Source organism: Strongylocentrotus purpuratus, unplaced genomic scaffold (genome assembly GCF_000002235.5).
Source record: "Strongylocentrotus purpuratus isolate Spur 01 unplaced genomic scaffold, Spur_5.0 spur5_scaffold_13, whole genome shotgun sequence".
NCBI classification, from domain to species: Eukaryota; Metazoa; Echinodermata; class Echinoidea; order Camarodonta; family Strongylocentrotidae; genus Strongylocentrotus; species Strongylocentrotus purpuratus.
Window position 1 is genome coordinate 3,817,685 of NW_022145598.1, and position 14,157 is coordinate 3,831,841.

Sequence of the window (14,157 nt, forward strand, 5' to 3'; positions counted from 1 at the left end):
TGATTCTAAACCAAATGTGGTAAAAAGCAATCGAATCCAATTATACTAGTCGCTTCTTATAATAATTTTTTATGAATGATTAGCTTGTAGGCCTGCATATTCTGTCCTATACATTGAGAAGTATCAACAATATTTGCAATGACGAATGATAGGATTTACAAAAGATTTTGAATATAATTTTAATCCCATGACGAACCTTAGAAATAAAGACCACCCTTAACCTACCATCATCATTAGCAAGTATTCTCAACATGGTTGCAGCTGTAGTAGCAATTCGGTAATCACTTGATGGTAGAAACTGTTCAGTGAGAGAGAGAGAGAGAGAGAGAGAGAGAGAAAGAGAGAGAGAGAGAGAGGGTGAGAAAGGGGAGAGGAAAAAATCGTATCATTTCTCATCATGACGATCACTAACTGATCATCTACCACAAGAGAGAACGGACAAATCGGCTGCCAAAAATGACGGACTTGCCATTTAAAAAAAGATTTTTTCTTTTCTTTCTTTTCTTTAAAAAAAAGAGCAGTACAGTAGATGATTTAACTGTGATTTGCTTTAATGAGATTTTGCTCGAATTATGCAAGTAAGTTTCTATAAGCTTCCAGGGTAGTAATAATCACTATTCATATCCTATCTTATAATTGTATTCAAAAAGACAAACTTATTTGAAAATCGCTACAACAGAAACATATTCATTTTTAAATGTATAGGCTTAATCTTACAAACAGAAGCGTGCATGCATTTAAAATTCACGGACACATAACAAAAATCCACAAGTTGAATTATAGGCCTTCTCTACGATTTTTGATGAAATAAAAATGGAATGAAAATGAAATGAAAATGAACTTAAGAACAAGAGGGTGAATAATCTTACCTTCTCATCAACAAGTGTCGATAATCCGATGAGTATAATGATTCTCTTTTTGTGATTTTCATTTTTTTTCTTCAAATAGTTGTTTGTAGATATTTAAATTTGTTCTATAATTGTTTGTCAATGCTATTGTGTTCATTTTACTTGTTTTTTTAAACAATGTACACGGAATAACAGTCTGTTTTGACTAATTGCGAGTTTTATCGTGAATAAATAAAATACAGTCAAACATGTCTACAGCGACCGCCCAAGGGAAACAAAGAATGTGCTTGTTGTAGACAGGTTCCTTTAGTACATGTTTCAATGAGAAACCATTTTTAAGCAACAAAAAAAAAAATGTGCTTGTTGTAGACAGGTGGTCACTAAAGCAGGTTTGACTATACAATTTAATACAATACACTTACATCGTCTAGAATGAAAGTTTGATCACAAGTCCTATTAGCCATGCCGTGATCAGCGATGGCGATGATGTTAACACAATCGATCATGTCCATCGCCATCAAACCATCCATCAGTCTCCTCATCAGCCCGTCCATACGAGCTATCACTTCGTCTTGCTGAAAGAACAAACGTAATACAGAGTCGACCAGTCAATCTCACAAGCAAACTAGAAGATTTCTTGAAAATAAATAAATTAATTTATTCATTTATTTATTCATTCATTTATTCATTTTTCCATTTATTCATCAATATTATCATTATTATTATCATTATTAATATTATCGTGAGGGTGGTCTTTTGTAAATTACATGTGAAGGCCCTCTATGTCTTATGTAGCTACGTCACTGTTATATGATATATATTTTCTGAACATGAGTATTCTTCATTCTTTGATGGGTTACCAATATTGACACGTTCTTGATACACATTAAATTCACTTGTGTATTGTTATTTATCGTACGGTAGAGGCCTTTAATCAAACACGGCGAATATTTTTAATATTAATCCTTTTAGAGCAAAACAACAAAAGTCGATACAATCATAAAGAAATTCCCGTCACTGTACCTCGTCGGTGTTTGGTCCAGGGTCATGGCCAGTGTGATCCGGTTCATCAAAATACAGAGTCACAACATCTGGTCTAAATTGCAGTGTGGGAATCGAAATTATCCGGATATAGGTACAAATGAAAACTCACTCGACATAAATGACAATGGACAACATAGGACTCGGGTATTTTGAATTGTCTTACATCGAAATACATGATCTACTTGAGCTATAAAACTGTACGCAATAGTGACATAAATAAATAATTAAAGGCCAAAGTGTGATCTGACGAGTGCAAATTGAATAGCTCTAGTATATCTGTATTCGTTGCTTTTTTCAGAAAATATAATTATATTCATGATATTCCACAAAGCACTGGCCAAGACAATCATTCCGAGAATAATCTTTTATTCTTATAAACTGTCTGGCCTATAGTGTACGACCACGAATAGACCGGTCTACTAACATTATTTACATTTTGTGCATACTTTAAAGGTACTATGTCCCATTTGCAGGCCAAAAAAATGAAAAAGTTAAATTCCAACTGCATTTGAAAGAAAATACTAATTTAGAACTTCCCTAAAACAGGTGGGGCTTGAAAATGTCTACAAGTGGGAAAATAACGACTATTATTTGTCAAATCGACTTTAGGGCTATAGAGCCCAAAAGTAATAGTCTTGATTTTCAGACAATCGTACCGAATGGTCATACGTTTTATGCTGCGCAAAGATTCAATCAGTTTAATCTTGGCCATCACAAGAAGTGGGTTATTGATGTAGACAAATACTTATGTACCCTTTACCATTTTTTCATGTATGTTATTACCAAAGAAGAAAACAGCCAGTCAGTCACTCAATAGTGTCTGACAGTGAAGTCTAGCAAGTAAACGGGTTTCCTTGCATAATTTGAATATGAGGACACTGCTAACGTTTAAATTTCACAGATAGGACATACACGACATATTCATAATTCCTGCAAAGTTCTACAGCATTTGAGGTTGGCTGCAAAAGGGACATAGTACCTTTAAAGAGATCGTTTAACAATGTTAAATCTGAGATGCATGGCCCTACGTGTTATCAGTGTCTGTGAGATGGTGTTATATTGAGAAGTGCCTCAAGAAGTGCCTCAAAAAAGTAAAAAACCTTTGAGTGACCGGTTTTACCATACTCGTTTTCCCCAATAGACTGTAGTGTTATGAAAACCGTTTGGCAAACGCAAAATTTGACTTCCATTTTCAATCATAAATATCTTGATAATCAGACAGGCGTTCGGCTTGTAAAAGTCATGGGGTTCCTGACTGACCTAAAGGTTTATAATTATCATTGCAGCATGAGCTAAATCGAGGATTTTTTAAAGGATCTAAGACAAAGTTACCAGATCCCTTTAAAAAGAAAGGTTATTTATGACAACCTAATGCTTGCCCCAGGCTTACCCGACATAGAAACAGGTGATGTATGCAGACTGGATGTCAAGTATTGTAGTTCCTTCATTAATACAAACTTAATGGAATAACTCGTCCCAAGAAAAGAAACATCCATCAACTTGAATATGTTAGCAAACCGGTCTAAAAGAAGATAATAAGGTCTGCCAAACCAAAACTATTTTAGATTGATGATGATAGTTAAGAGTACTTGACCAGATAAAGCAATAATAATATACCTATATCCGTCGGGTAGCCGAAGCCATCCTAGCACAGTATCTAACCGCTGAATATAATTCAGATCCCTGAAAGAATAAAAAGAGGAAAATATTCAATCATGAAGGGAAAGACACAGAATAGTGCAACATAGATATTCTCAAAGGGACCCTTTTACATAAAATTATTTGTTCATCAATGTAGTTTATTTCAACATTTACACGTTACAAGTAATAGCCAACTCTGAGGGTCGACATGAACAGTGACAGACTCACACACATGAAGATTTGTTTTTGTGAAGGGGGTGTTTTACCCGCCTAAATGATTTCCTCCTTCCATTTTCATCCTTTCCTTCAGTAGGCCTAACGTCTATAACTTCGATCATAAATCATCAACAAATCATCAACAGGCTTAACATGTGACAACAAGGCGTGTATAGCACTTTTACATAAACTTAAACCTTTCAAACATAAGCAGTTCATTTGACTTACCCATCGTATTTGTTATAATAGTTTGGTCGGATTCCTGTAGGGAGAAGGATAAATTATGAGTCTTAGAAACTTTCATTCATCTACAGGAACAAATACATTGATTGATAATAGCTCTAATAAGCCAACCTGAAAGCTCCGTGTTTTGGAAGTAATAGACCGAAGTAGCCTTCGAAACGAGCAACATTGTTTTAGAGCTTAGAAATAAAGTTGAGTTCTGGTTATGTGATTGCATTGTGAAAGAAACGTTGTGGAATCGATCAGGTAAAGTTGACCATGTAGCATACAAGTATTGATGTGTATTGCAAGGTTCTGGGGCCATCAAAATGAAAAGAAATTTAGCCATGCAGGCTTGGTAAAGTAACAAGCACTGTACACATAAATATGTATATGGGACTACACAAACATGTGGCACAAGATTCGGGCCTCATTTTAAGCTCTTACTTGTCATATTTACAATATAAATGCATTTAAATATCCATGCTTTTCAGGGATTTTTTTTCTCTGATGTTCTTTCACACTTGCATACAATGATAACGCTCACATACTCTTCTTCACCTCTAACCAGAACTCAACCTTCTCTTAAAATGTTTGGTGATGTCACGTTGAAATTAATTTAGGTTTATTTAATATGCAAGGTTTGGGGGGTGGCATAGTGATCACTTTTTTTTACTCAACATCTCCCCACCCTTTATAAAAACAAATTGGCCAGGGGGGGGGGCAAGGCCCGCTCGGCCACCCACTCCCCCCCCCCCCCCCCCTCCCCTGGAAACGGGCCTGGGGCAGGGAGTATCCCCTTTTTTTTCGTTTTTCTAATTATTATGTACAGTATAAACTTCCATTGGAGTTCGCGCATCTTCTCATGCTTTCGTATCTTGAAAGTTGAAGCAGTAACAAAAAAAACACATTTGAAGGGCTGTTACCTTGAATATCAGAATCAGACCCAGGCCAGAAGAAGGTAGCAGATCGCTTGCCCTGCCATCGAGCTGTGTTCCAAATCTATCCATAAAAATGAGGGAAAAAACGAGTGGTTATCAAAAAAGGGTAACAGTAACATTCGATGCCGCGAAGTTAATTTGAATCGAGTGTTGATTTGAAGGAAAAAACAGTTCAGTGAGATACTGATGATCCACAACAAATGTACAGCCATTGGGATAGGACTGATTGAATTCATCATCTTAGCGATTTTTAAGTCCTTCATAGGTCTTAACCCATTTTTGTTAAAACTCAGGTCAGCTTAACTCAGCCGAACTCATCTCAACTCAACTAAAGTCAAGTCAAGTCAACTCAACTCAACTCTATTCAGTTTAAACCATTTCAACTCGGTTCATCTCAGCTCATCTCAACTCAACTCAACTCACCTCAACTCAGCTCAATCCAACTCAACTCAAGTGAAGTCAGCTCATCTCAGCTAAATACAACTTAACATAACTCAACTCATCTTAGCTCAACTCAGTTAAAGTCAATTCAACTCAACACATCTCAGCTCAACTCAACTTAACTCGACCGTATTTCCATCACGAATTTTGAAGTAACATACAGAAAATGAAGCTATCAGTTTACAAACGATCTTGTTGATCAACCGAACTCCTAATCATGGTGAATTACAAATCTTACCGGTTCTCCTCCCCACCATCTGTTGTTGAGTGACTCCGTTGAGCCCAGACTAAACTCGGCACCATTAAAGTCATACATAGTATTTCCCACAATGCCGTGAGATTCAGGATACAGCCCCTGAAATTAATACATACAATATAAATGCTTAAACTTGTTTAGATGTTTGTAATTTTCATATTTTTATTCGATTTAAGATAAATATGTAGTAAAATGAAAACGATTGTTCATTATTTTGTTTCAATATAGGACTGAGCCGATAGCAAAAACTACAAGGGAGTAGAAAATTTATGGGGTGGCTACGGATGAAACGCGAGTAGACCTGGGTGTTTCACAAAGAATAAGATAAATTTCAAGTTCGACTTAACTATTGCGGGCCATTCATGCCACTAGTTTCTCCCACCATTGGTCTCTCAATTATGATCTTTAGATACTATTTTTTCCCTTCAATAATGAACTATCAAAAAGTTAAATTCTGTAGATTTGTGACCATGAGTTGTACGTCCCTTGAGAGACCAATGCCAGTACATGGTGAGAGCAAACAATTGCATGAACGGCCTGCCATAGTTAACTCCAACTTAAAGTCGATCTTAGTCTTTGTAAAACGCCCCTCCTCCCAGAAGTGAGAGAGTGGGAGAGGTTTTTACATGTATCTCCCTTTTTTATTTTGCCAACCCGTCCTTCTTCTTTTCTATCTGTTCTTCCGTCTTGTTGTTTAAAAACGAAATTCAATTAGAGCACGTGTGCACGCATGTCCTTTTTTCTTCTTCTCATTTTTCTCACCGTAACGATTGTATAATGGTTGGGAAACGTCACAGTAGGGAACGTCGGGATCATGTGTGGGGTCATTACACCGCATTCAGCTGTATGGGGATGAAATCAAATAAACAGTGGCAGCTAGTCAAGAAAATACTTTTAAAAATGACATTATTAATCATGATTGATCGTATGGACAACATCAATAATTTTCAAAATGATTATTATCATTAGTGTTGTTATTATAATTATTATCATTATCATTTTTTATATTCATGATCGTTATGATTATCATAATAATTATCATCATTATTATAATTCTATTTATTATTGTTATCATATTTATTATTACTATTATTGTTTTTAATGATTTTTCACCATTATCAGTAACAGCAGAAACAGTAGTAGAATCATTTTGTTCATCATCATCATGATCATCATCATTTTTCATTTCTATTGCTACTATTATTGTTCATGTTACTGTTTTTGTTATTAGCGCAGGTAATAGCGCAATCAGAATGACGCAAAGTGTGCAAAGGACATTACCCATTCGACTCAATACAGGTGTCAATCCTCGCGTCAAGAAGTCGCTTCGGAATCCATCGAGAGATATCAAAAGAACTGGAGGAGACGAGATCCTGAAAGAAGGAATAATTATCATGAATATTATCCATTTGTATTAGGTCTAGAGCATAATAGTTTTGTTTAAATACGGATTGTGATATCGATAAGCGAAGCGCATTCGTCTCCAGTATATTTTTGGAACTGATATCTTCTAAAAAGAATCTACTATAAACATCTTTATGTAAAGACGTGTAATGAAAGCGTTCAGATAATATTCCAGTCATGAATAGATCATCCAAAGTGACTTTTTACATTTCATTTGCTCTATACTGTACTAAATTTGAGAAAAAATTCAACTCTACAACAATTAGCATAACTTTGCTACAATTACAAGTTACAATCAAAGAAATTAATGTCGAGGACTGGTGCTGGTGCTATGAATTCATACTTCTATAGCGCACGAGAGAAATACTAGCAATAAGGACAAAAACGAGGTAATATGTTACGGTCACAAAGGTTCGTATGAACGATAATTTCGTACGAATCTCTCTGTTTTTCCATTGTTTTCCCGAATTTCCATTGTCTGAACATTGTCGTACGGCGTTCGTAGCAGTTCGTAATGGCATTTGTGACCGAGGCGATATTTGGCACAACTTTGACAATAAAATTATCTGCATGTATGAGTGAAGGCAATGAAACTCTACTTACCCTGCAGGGCATCTCGGGCCGGTGTCTCTACACGGCATGTCAACCCAGTCCTCGTAGGGAGAGGTGGGAGGAGGAGGAGGAGGAGGGGTGCTTGGCCCGGGGGAAGGGGGCGTTCCCGTCTGATGGGGCGGGGCTGACGTGTGCGTATCAGTATGATGGGGAGGGGCTGATGAAGGCATGTTGGTGTGATGGGCGGGTTTTGTAGGTTCTCCTGTGTGGGTTTTGCCTTTTGTTGTAAGTGGTTCGTTGTGTGGTTCGGTCGCTCGTGGTTCAGTAATAGGATTCTTAGTACTTGTAAGACCTGTATAAATATTAAATGGTAGGGAAGGGTTATAAATTATGTGGATGTGTCGCTGTATACAGGGGCCTACGCAGGGGGGGGGGGTTTGGGGGTTCAAACCCCCCCTTTGGTATTTTTATGTGTGTAAACCCCCCTAAAAAAAACCAAAACCCCCCCCCCCCCCCCCCCTTTGGGTTTTTTTGTTTTTTTGTGTTTTTTTTAATTATTAAAAAAAAAAAAAAAAAAAAAAAAAAAAATTATACCCGCGGTTAACCTAAAAAAGGTGACCTTACCCCCCCCCCCCCCCCCCCAACGAAGAAAAATGTCAAATTTTGAAATTTCGAGACCAAAAAAAAAAAAAAAAGTGTCCGCTTGCCCCCCTATGGTTTCACGATTCTCTAAAGGATCAGTCTCTAAAGGATCAGGGGGAGGGGCGCATGGGAATGAGGGTCAGTATAAGTTTGATTTAAAACTTTGATGGATTAAGTCGATTCAATGAAATTAGGAGCTTTCGAAGCTCTTTGTCCAAGCTCATTCATCAGGGGGGGGATGATCTATTCATTCACCCCCCCCCCCCCTGATGAATAGGTATTACGTAAGGATCGACACCCATGGTTGCGACTAATGGGAGTTGATAGTTGAGCAAATTATCAAAAAGACCAATTGTACCTCTGTAATAAACAGTTGAAGTTGATATCAATCTCAGGTTTAGCTACTTAAAAGAATGTCCATTCTCAGGAAGAGAGGGGAGGGTGGAAGGGAGGAGGAGGGAGGGAGGGGAGAGAAAGAGAGAAGGTGGAGGGAGTGTGAGAGAGAAAGAGAGAGAGAGAGAGAGTGTATGTGTGTACTGTGGGGAGGCTGGAAAACTAATATAAGAAACAGGGGCGTTGGTTGGGGAGAGGGGGGCTGCCAAAATGAGAAGTGGAGAGGCAGAGGAATGGAGAGGGACGCTAGGGGGAAGGTAGCTTCCTATTTTCAGTTTTTATCATAATATAACCGAAGATAACCGAATCTATCTAACTCACCTACGATTGGGTTCGCTGACCCACCGTCATTGCTTCCTTTAGAGTTCCCGATCGCATAGCCGATACCGATGCCCCCTCCCAACGATATCGCCAAGATGACAATCTATTTTTCGAAGTGATGAAAGTACACATATATCATTTCATGTCACATGTTTTCCTTGTCGTCTATAATGATCTTCAGACACGTTTGCTTGTATAGATAAGAAAGGGTAGGCATGAATGTGGACTTTAACAAGGTCAATATTTAGAAATACTGTCTCGTGCATCGCACTTGTATGTTTTGAACAGTGTCTACTTCACATTTATCAGTAAGGGGTACAGCGATCATTGTATTGTTTGGATTGAAGAGAAAAATGTCCGCTTATTGTTTGGATAGACAACAAATATCCACTTATGATATGAGGACAGCATTATTATTAAACAAGCTCAATATTTAGAAATATTGTCTCATCTCATGCATCGCACTTGTATGTTGTGAACAGTGTCTACTTCGCATTTATCAGTAAGGGGTACAGCGATCATTGTAATGTTTGGATTGAATATTATTTTTTGAGTACATCATTATTTGATCTATATGTGGGGTTTTTTATCTCCAGCAAAGCAATGGTAACTATATAGCTAGCTATACTATTATCACAGTTTAAAAATAAAGATGTACTTACAAAAATAAACGTTAGTAAAGGCTACTTGTTTAGGTACTAGACTTTAAATGGTTAATTTACAGGGTGATAAGATAATCTGATTTCCGGATATTAGAGTAAAGCTTTTTCATTTTCATTTTAAGATGATGGAGGAGTTCTTTATTAAATATAGATATTCCTTTTATCTAATGATTGAGATATCAGATTATTTTTATTGTAAAAGTATGTTATTAATCAGACTTATACAGAAGTATGGACAAATTTGAATCTTGACCTTAAATTTAGTTTAGTATTAAGGGAAGAAACAATATGCGATCAGTTATGATGTACATATCTTTCCATTATAAAATATAGATAATGATATAGATACATATCTGTAAATCTAGATATAGATATACATACAGATACAGATATAGATAAAGATATAGATCTTAACCATACGCTATAAGTTATGATATCTTACCAATGCTAGTAATACTGTTTCTGTTCTGACTTTTGATTTTTCCTGCAAAAAATATTAATAAACATACGTTTGGTTAAAATTTCATTTCATTCTGTGAGAATTGTTTTTAATAATGATTAAATAATAACAATAGTGTCAACTTATAGAGCGCGCACACCGTCAAGTGACGCTCATGGCGCTAGCAGAGCAACAATTTTCTTTAATATAAGTAAAGTAAATGTTTATTTGATAATAGAGTTATGCCATCAGAAACTCATAAGCAATTTTGCAACATTTGTATCAACCATTTCAATCCTCAGCTCTGCCCGGTGGGGGCCGGTGCCCTCCAGCTGCTCCGTTCACTGACCATTCAAGGAACTAGCCCAGTCGGCACATGATTCACAGGAGCTCTGGCATCTGAGACCACCAGGCCCCATACGGGCAGCCAATGAGACTAAAGGGTGATAACTAATTAAGTTCAGATGTATATACAAATACAATATTTACTATGGATATAGCAATATAAACTTATACAACTTATGGAAATACTGGGTTACAGATGGAATAGGTAAGTGACTCGGTAACATTGTTGAAGGTTGATGAAAAACTGCCTAATTTTGTGTATAAAGGGTTACTTATTATATTCCTTCTACTGCACTAACCCTCTAACATGCAAAATATCCTGAACAATTCTCAAACCACAAAGATATTTATGGTTTTCTTTGAAGACGTCACTGTGTGACACCTAAATTTTCCCAACCATTTTTGAATTCTCCCAACCGATTTTCCATGAAAATGAGACATAAGAAAACCTTTTAAAAATCTTACAACACTTTAATGTCTGGAATGGTATATAGAGCCAATTCATTGCTTTGTGACAATTTACATTCACCTTAAATGTAATTATATTGTAATAATATAGTAGGGAGAATTAGGGAATTGATCAGATCAGTTTTTCCCATTTTTTATCTTTAATAATGGTCCATTTTCACTCAAACTTTCAGATTATCTTCAATTGTACAAGTAGCATTGAGGTCATTACCTCAGCACCCTTTTCTTTTATATGAACAATGTTACCAAGTCCCTTTAAGACGATCTTTAACCATACATGTGAAGGGAACACAGTGACGGACCAAACGGATTAAAGATAAACTTTAGTACTGGTAATGCGATTGCATTGTGAAAGAAAAGGTGTGGAAAGGATCAGAAACAGTTTGATCATGTAGCATGTAAGTATTGGTGTGCACTGCAAGGTTCTGGAGTCATCAAAATCATAATAAATTTGACCGAGTCTTGGTAAAGTAACAAGCACTCACATAGAAAGCTATATATGGGACAACACACATGGTGTCGGGGCTAGTACTACCTTGATTTCCTTGTCTTTCTATGCTCATTACTCAGCCAGTATACATTTTCTTCCAAAATTGTTTGGCACATGTCATTTATTTGTAATCTTGCACATTCAGTGTAAGTTTCGTTTGATTCTGTGAGAATTTTTTTTTTTTTTTTTACCAGTACTGGAGTTTATCTTTAAGCTCGTGTGGTGTGTAAATATGTCCGAACCAAAAGGCAGCACCACCCTTGTTTACAATGATATCACGATAGTAGGATTTTTTTGTTATATCATTTGATTTTTCTTTAAAGAAAACTTGGCCTTTGTACTTGCAAATACAAGGAACAAAAGACGTAACCTCCAAGGACTTTTTATATTTCATACATCTATTTAAACATTGAAATTGAGAAGGTTTACTAATCGCACCTCAAATTTCTTGTACTCTATTTGCCTTTCGAATTCTAAATGAAATCTGTGTGAGCCAGACTATATTTTGTTAAAGGTACGTGGTGCCATGCAGGTTAAAATAGTCATATGGTGTGGGCGTCTGTTTGGTGATGAAGTAAGGTGTGAAAGAAGGAGGATAGAATAATACTTGCATATGAACAAATAAGGCAAAGAAAGAGGAATGGAGGATTGATGGAGGGAGAGCAGGGGCGCTGAAAAGACTTTTCTCATGGATTGATCGACTCTCTGGTGGAATTATTTTACAATAAAAAATAAAATTGTACGTCAAACGATCAAAAATAATATGTCTACCTCGATAGGGTAGAGAATGATGATAAGAGGAATGGGGGGGGGTGAAGCTTGATGGTGGGGGTGATAGTGGATTAGGATTGAGTGGGGTGGGAGTGGATTTAGGGTGGGGTGAGATAAGAGTGGTTGAGGGTAGGGTAGGGTGAGAGTGGACGAGGTAGGGTGAGAGTGAATGAGGGTGGGGATGAGGTGAGATTGGATGAGGGTGGGGTTAGAGTGGATTAGGGTGGGTGAAATTAGACTGGTTGAGGGTGGGTTGGGGTGGGAGCGGATTAGGGTGGGTGAGGTTATAGTGGAGAGGGTAGGTTGGGTGAGAGAGAATAAGGGTGGGGCGGGGTGAGAGTGGATGAGGGTGGTGAGAGTGAATGGGGGTGGGTTGGGTGGGAGTGGATGAGGGTGGGGTACGAGTGGATGTGGGTGCGGTGGGGTGGGAGTGAATGAGGGTGGGGGCGGGGTGAGAGTGGATGAGGGTGGGTGAGAGTGAATGGGGTGGGGACGAGGTGAGAGTGGATGAAGGTGCGGTGGGGAGAGAGTGAATGAGGGTGGGGTAGGGAGAGAGTGGATGAGGGTGGGGTAGGGTGAGAGTGAATGGGGGTGGGTTGGGTGAGAGTGGATGAGGGTGGGGTGAGAGTGGATGTGGGTGCGGTGGGGTGAGAGTGAATGAGGGTGGGTGGAGTGAGGTGGGTGAGAGTGAATGGGGATGGGTTGGGTGGGAGTGGATGAGGGTGGGGTACGAGTGGATGTGGGTGCGGTGGGGTGGGAGTGAATGAGGGTGGGGGCGGGTGAGAGTGGATGAGGGTGGGTGAGAGTGAATGGGGTGGGGACGAGGTGAGAGTGGATGAAGGTGCGGTGGGGTGAGAGTGAATGAGGGTGGGTGGAGTGAGGTGGGTGAGAGTGAATGGGGATGGGTTGGGTGGGAGTGGATGAGGGTGGGGTGCGAGTGGATGTGGGTGCGGTGGGGTGGGAGTGAATGAGGGTGGGGGCGGGTGAGAGTGGATGAGGGTGGGTGAGAGTGAATGGGGTGGGGACGAGGTGAGAGTGGATGAAGGTGCGGTGGGGAGAGAGTGAATGAGGGTGGGGTAGGGAGAGAGTGGATGAGGGTGGGGTAGGGTGAGAGAGAATGGGGGTGGGTTGGGTGAGAGTGGATGAGAGTGGGGTGAGAGTGGATGTGGGTGCGGTGGGGTGAGAGTGAATGAGGGTGGGTGGAGTGAGGTGGGTGAGAGTGAACGGGAGTGAAGTAAAATTGAATGATGAACGGATGGTTGAGAGTGGGGGAGGGTTGGATGGGGTGAGAGTAGATGAGGGAGGGGTAGGATGAGACTGGGTCGCGTTGGGCGGTGTAACAGTCGGGGAGGGTATGGTGTGTGAGCAAGGGAGGCTCCCATGCTCACGAGTTTACCTTATGTAATGGATAGTCTCGCTCCGTTGAATCGTATGCCGCATTCGAGAATGAATGGCTGAATTCCTGTCGAAAAAAGCAATCGAAATGATTAAACAAAACAATTTTCTTGAAATAAAATCCACACATTTTGATTATCATCAATATACAACCAAGTGCAAAAGTAGGATCAAAGATTTAGGTGAATGTTAAATCATCTTCAAAAATAGAATAACAGGGAGGCACAAGAGGTAATATTAAGCAAATGGAAAGATGCGGAGGTCTCCTCCTAGTTTATATTTCATTGTCGTGTTACATCTGATTTGTTATAATCTTACATTTTTTATATCAGGAAAAAAATAATTCTTGATAAATATTTTCTTGAAGCCCGTCTGCACAAGTTTTGCCAGGGGGATTAGACCTCCCCGCAAGGTCACTGACAGGTTGTTATCTCATCAAATCAGCTCTCAATTAACATATTAAAGAAAAAGGGAATCATGGGGACCAACGGGTACCGATAATGCATTGTTTGCTATAAAGAGGGCGCACGCAAGTAGCTATAAGTAGTGCAGTGTGGCTTCAAAACCCCTTCCTATTATTAGTGCAGCGGCTTAGCAAGAAAATTGTGCACTTTTTGAGAAAAGCATGAAACTTCCAGCATAGTTTGCTTTCACCATAAGATTTAT

General features: G+C 38.8%; 1 protein-coding gene across 1 annotated transcript in view; it reads right to left on the minus strand.

The window, feature by feature from the left end:
• Positions 1-14,157, minus strand: part of LOC579858 (venom phosphodiesterase 2) — a 39,628-nt gene that overhangs the window by 12,400 nt on the left and 13,071 nt on the right. Inside the window, exons 2-14 of the mRNA XM_030982731.1 lie at positions 13,493-13,558; positions 10,026-10,067; positions 8,922-9,024; positions 7,617-7,917; positions 6,891-6,982; positions 6,372-6,451; positions 5,592-5,708; positions 4,898-4,973; positions 3,978-4,011; positions 3,510-3,575; positions 1,872-1,944; positions 1,271-1,423; positions 226-298 (exon numbers count right to left, since the gene is read on the minus strand). Of these exons, the coding sequence (XP_030838591.1) occupies positions 226-298; positions 1,271-1,423; positions 1,872-1,944; positions 3,510-3,575; positions 3,978-4,011; positions 4,898-4,973; positions 5,592-5,708; positions 6,372-6,451; positions 6,891-6,982; positions 7,617-7,917; positions 8,922-9,024; positions 10,026-10,067; positions 13,493-13,558 (1,276 nt within the window). The remainder of the gene's footprint in view (positions 1-225; positions 299-1,270; positions 1,424-1,871; positions 1,945-3,509; positions 3,576-3,977; positions 4,012-4,897; positions 4,974-5,591; positions 5,709-6,371; positions 6,452-6,890; positions 6,983-7,616; positions 7,918-8,921; positions 9,025-10,025; positions 10,068-13,492; positions 13,559-14,157) is intronic.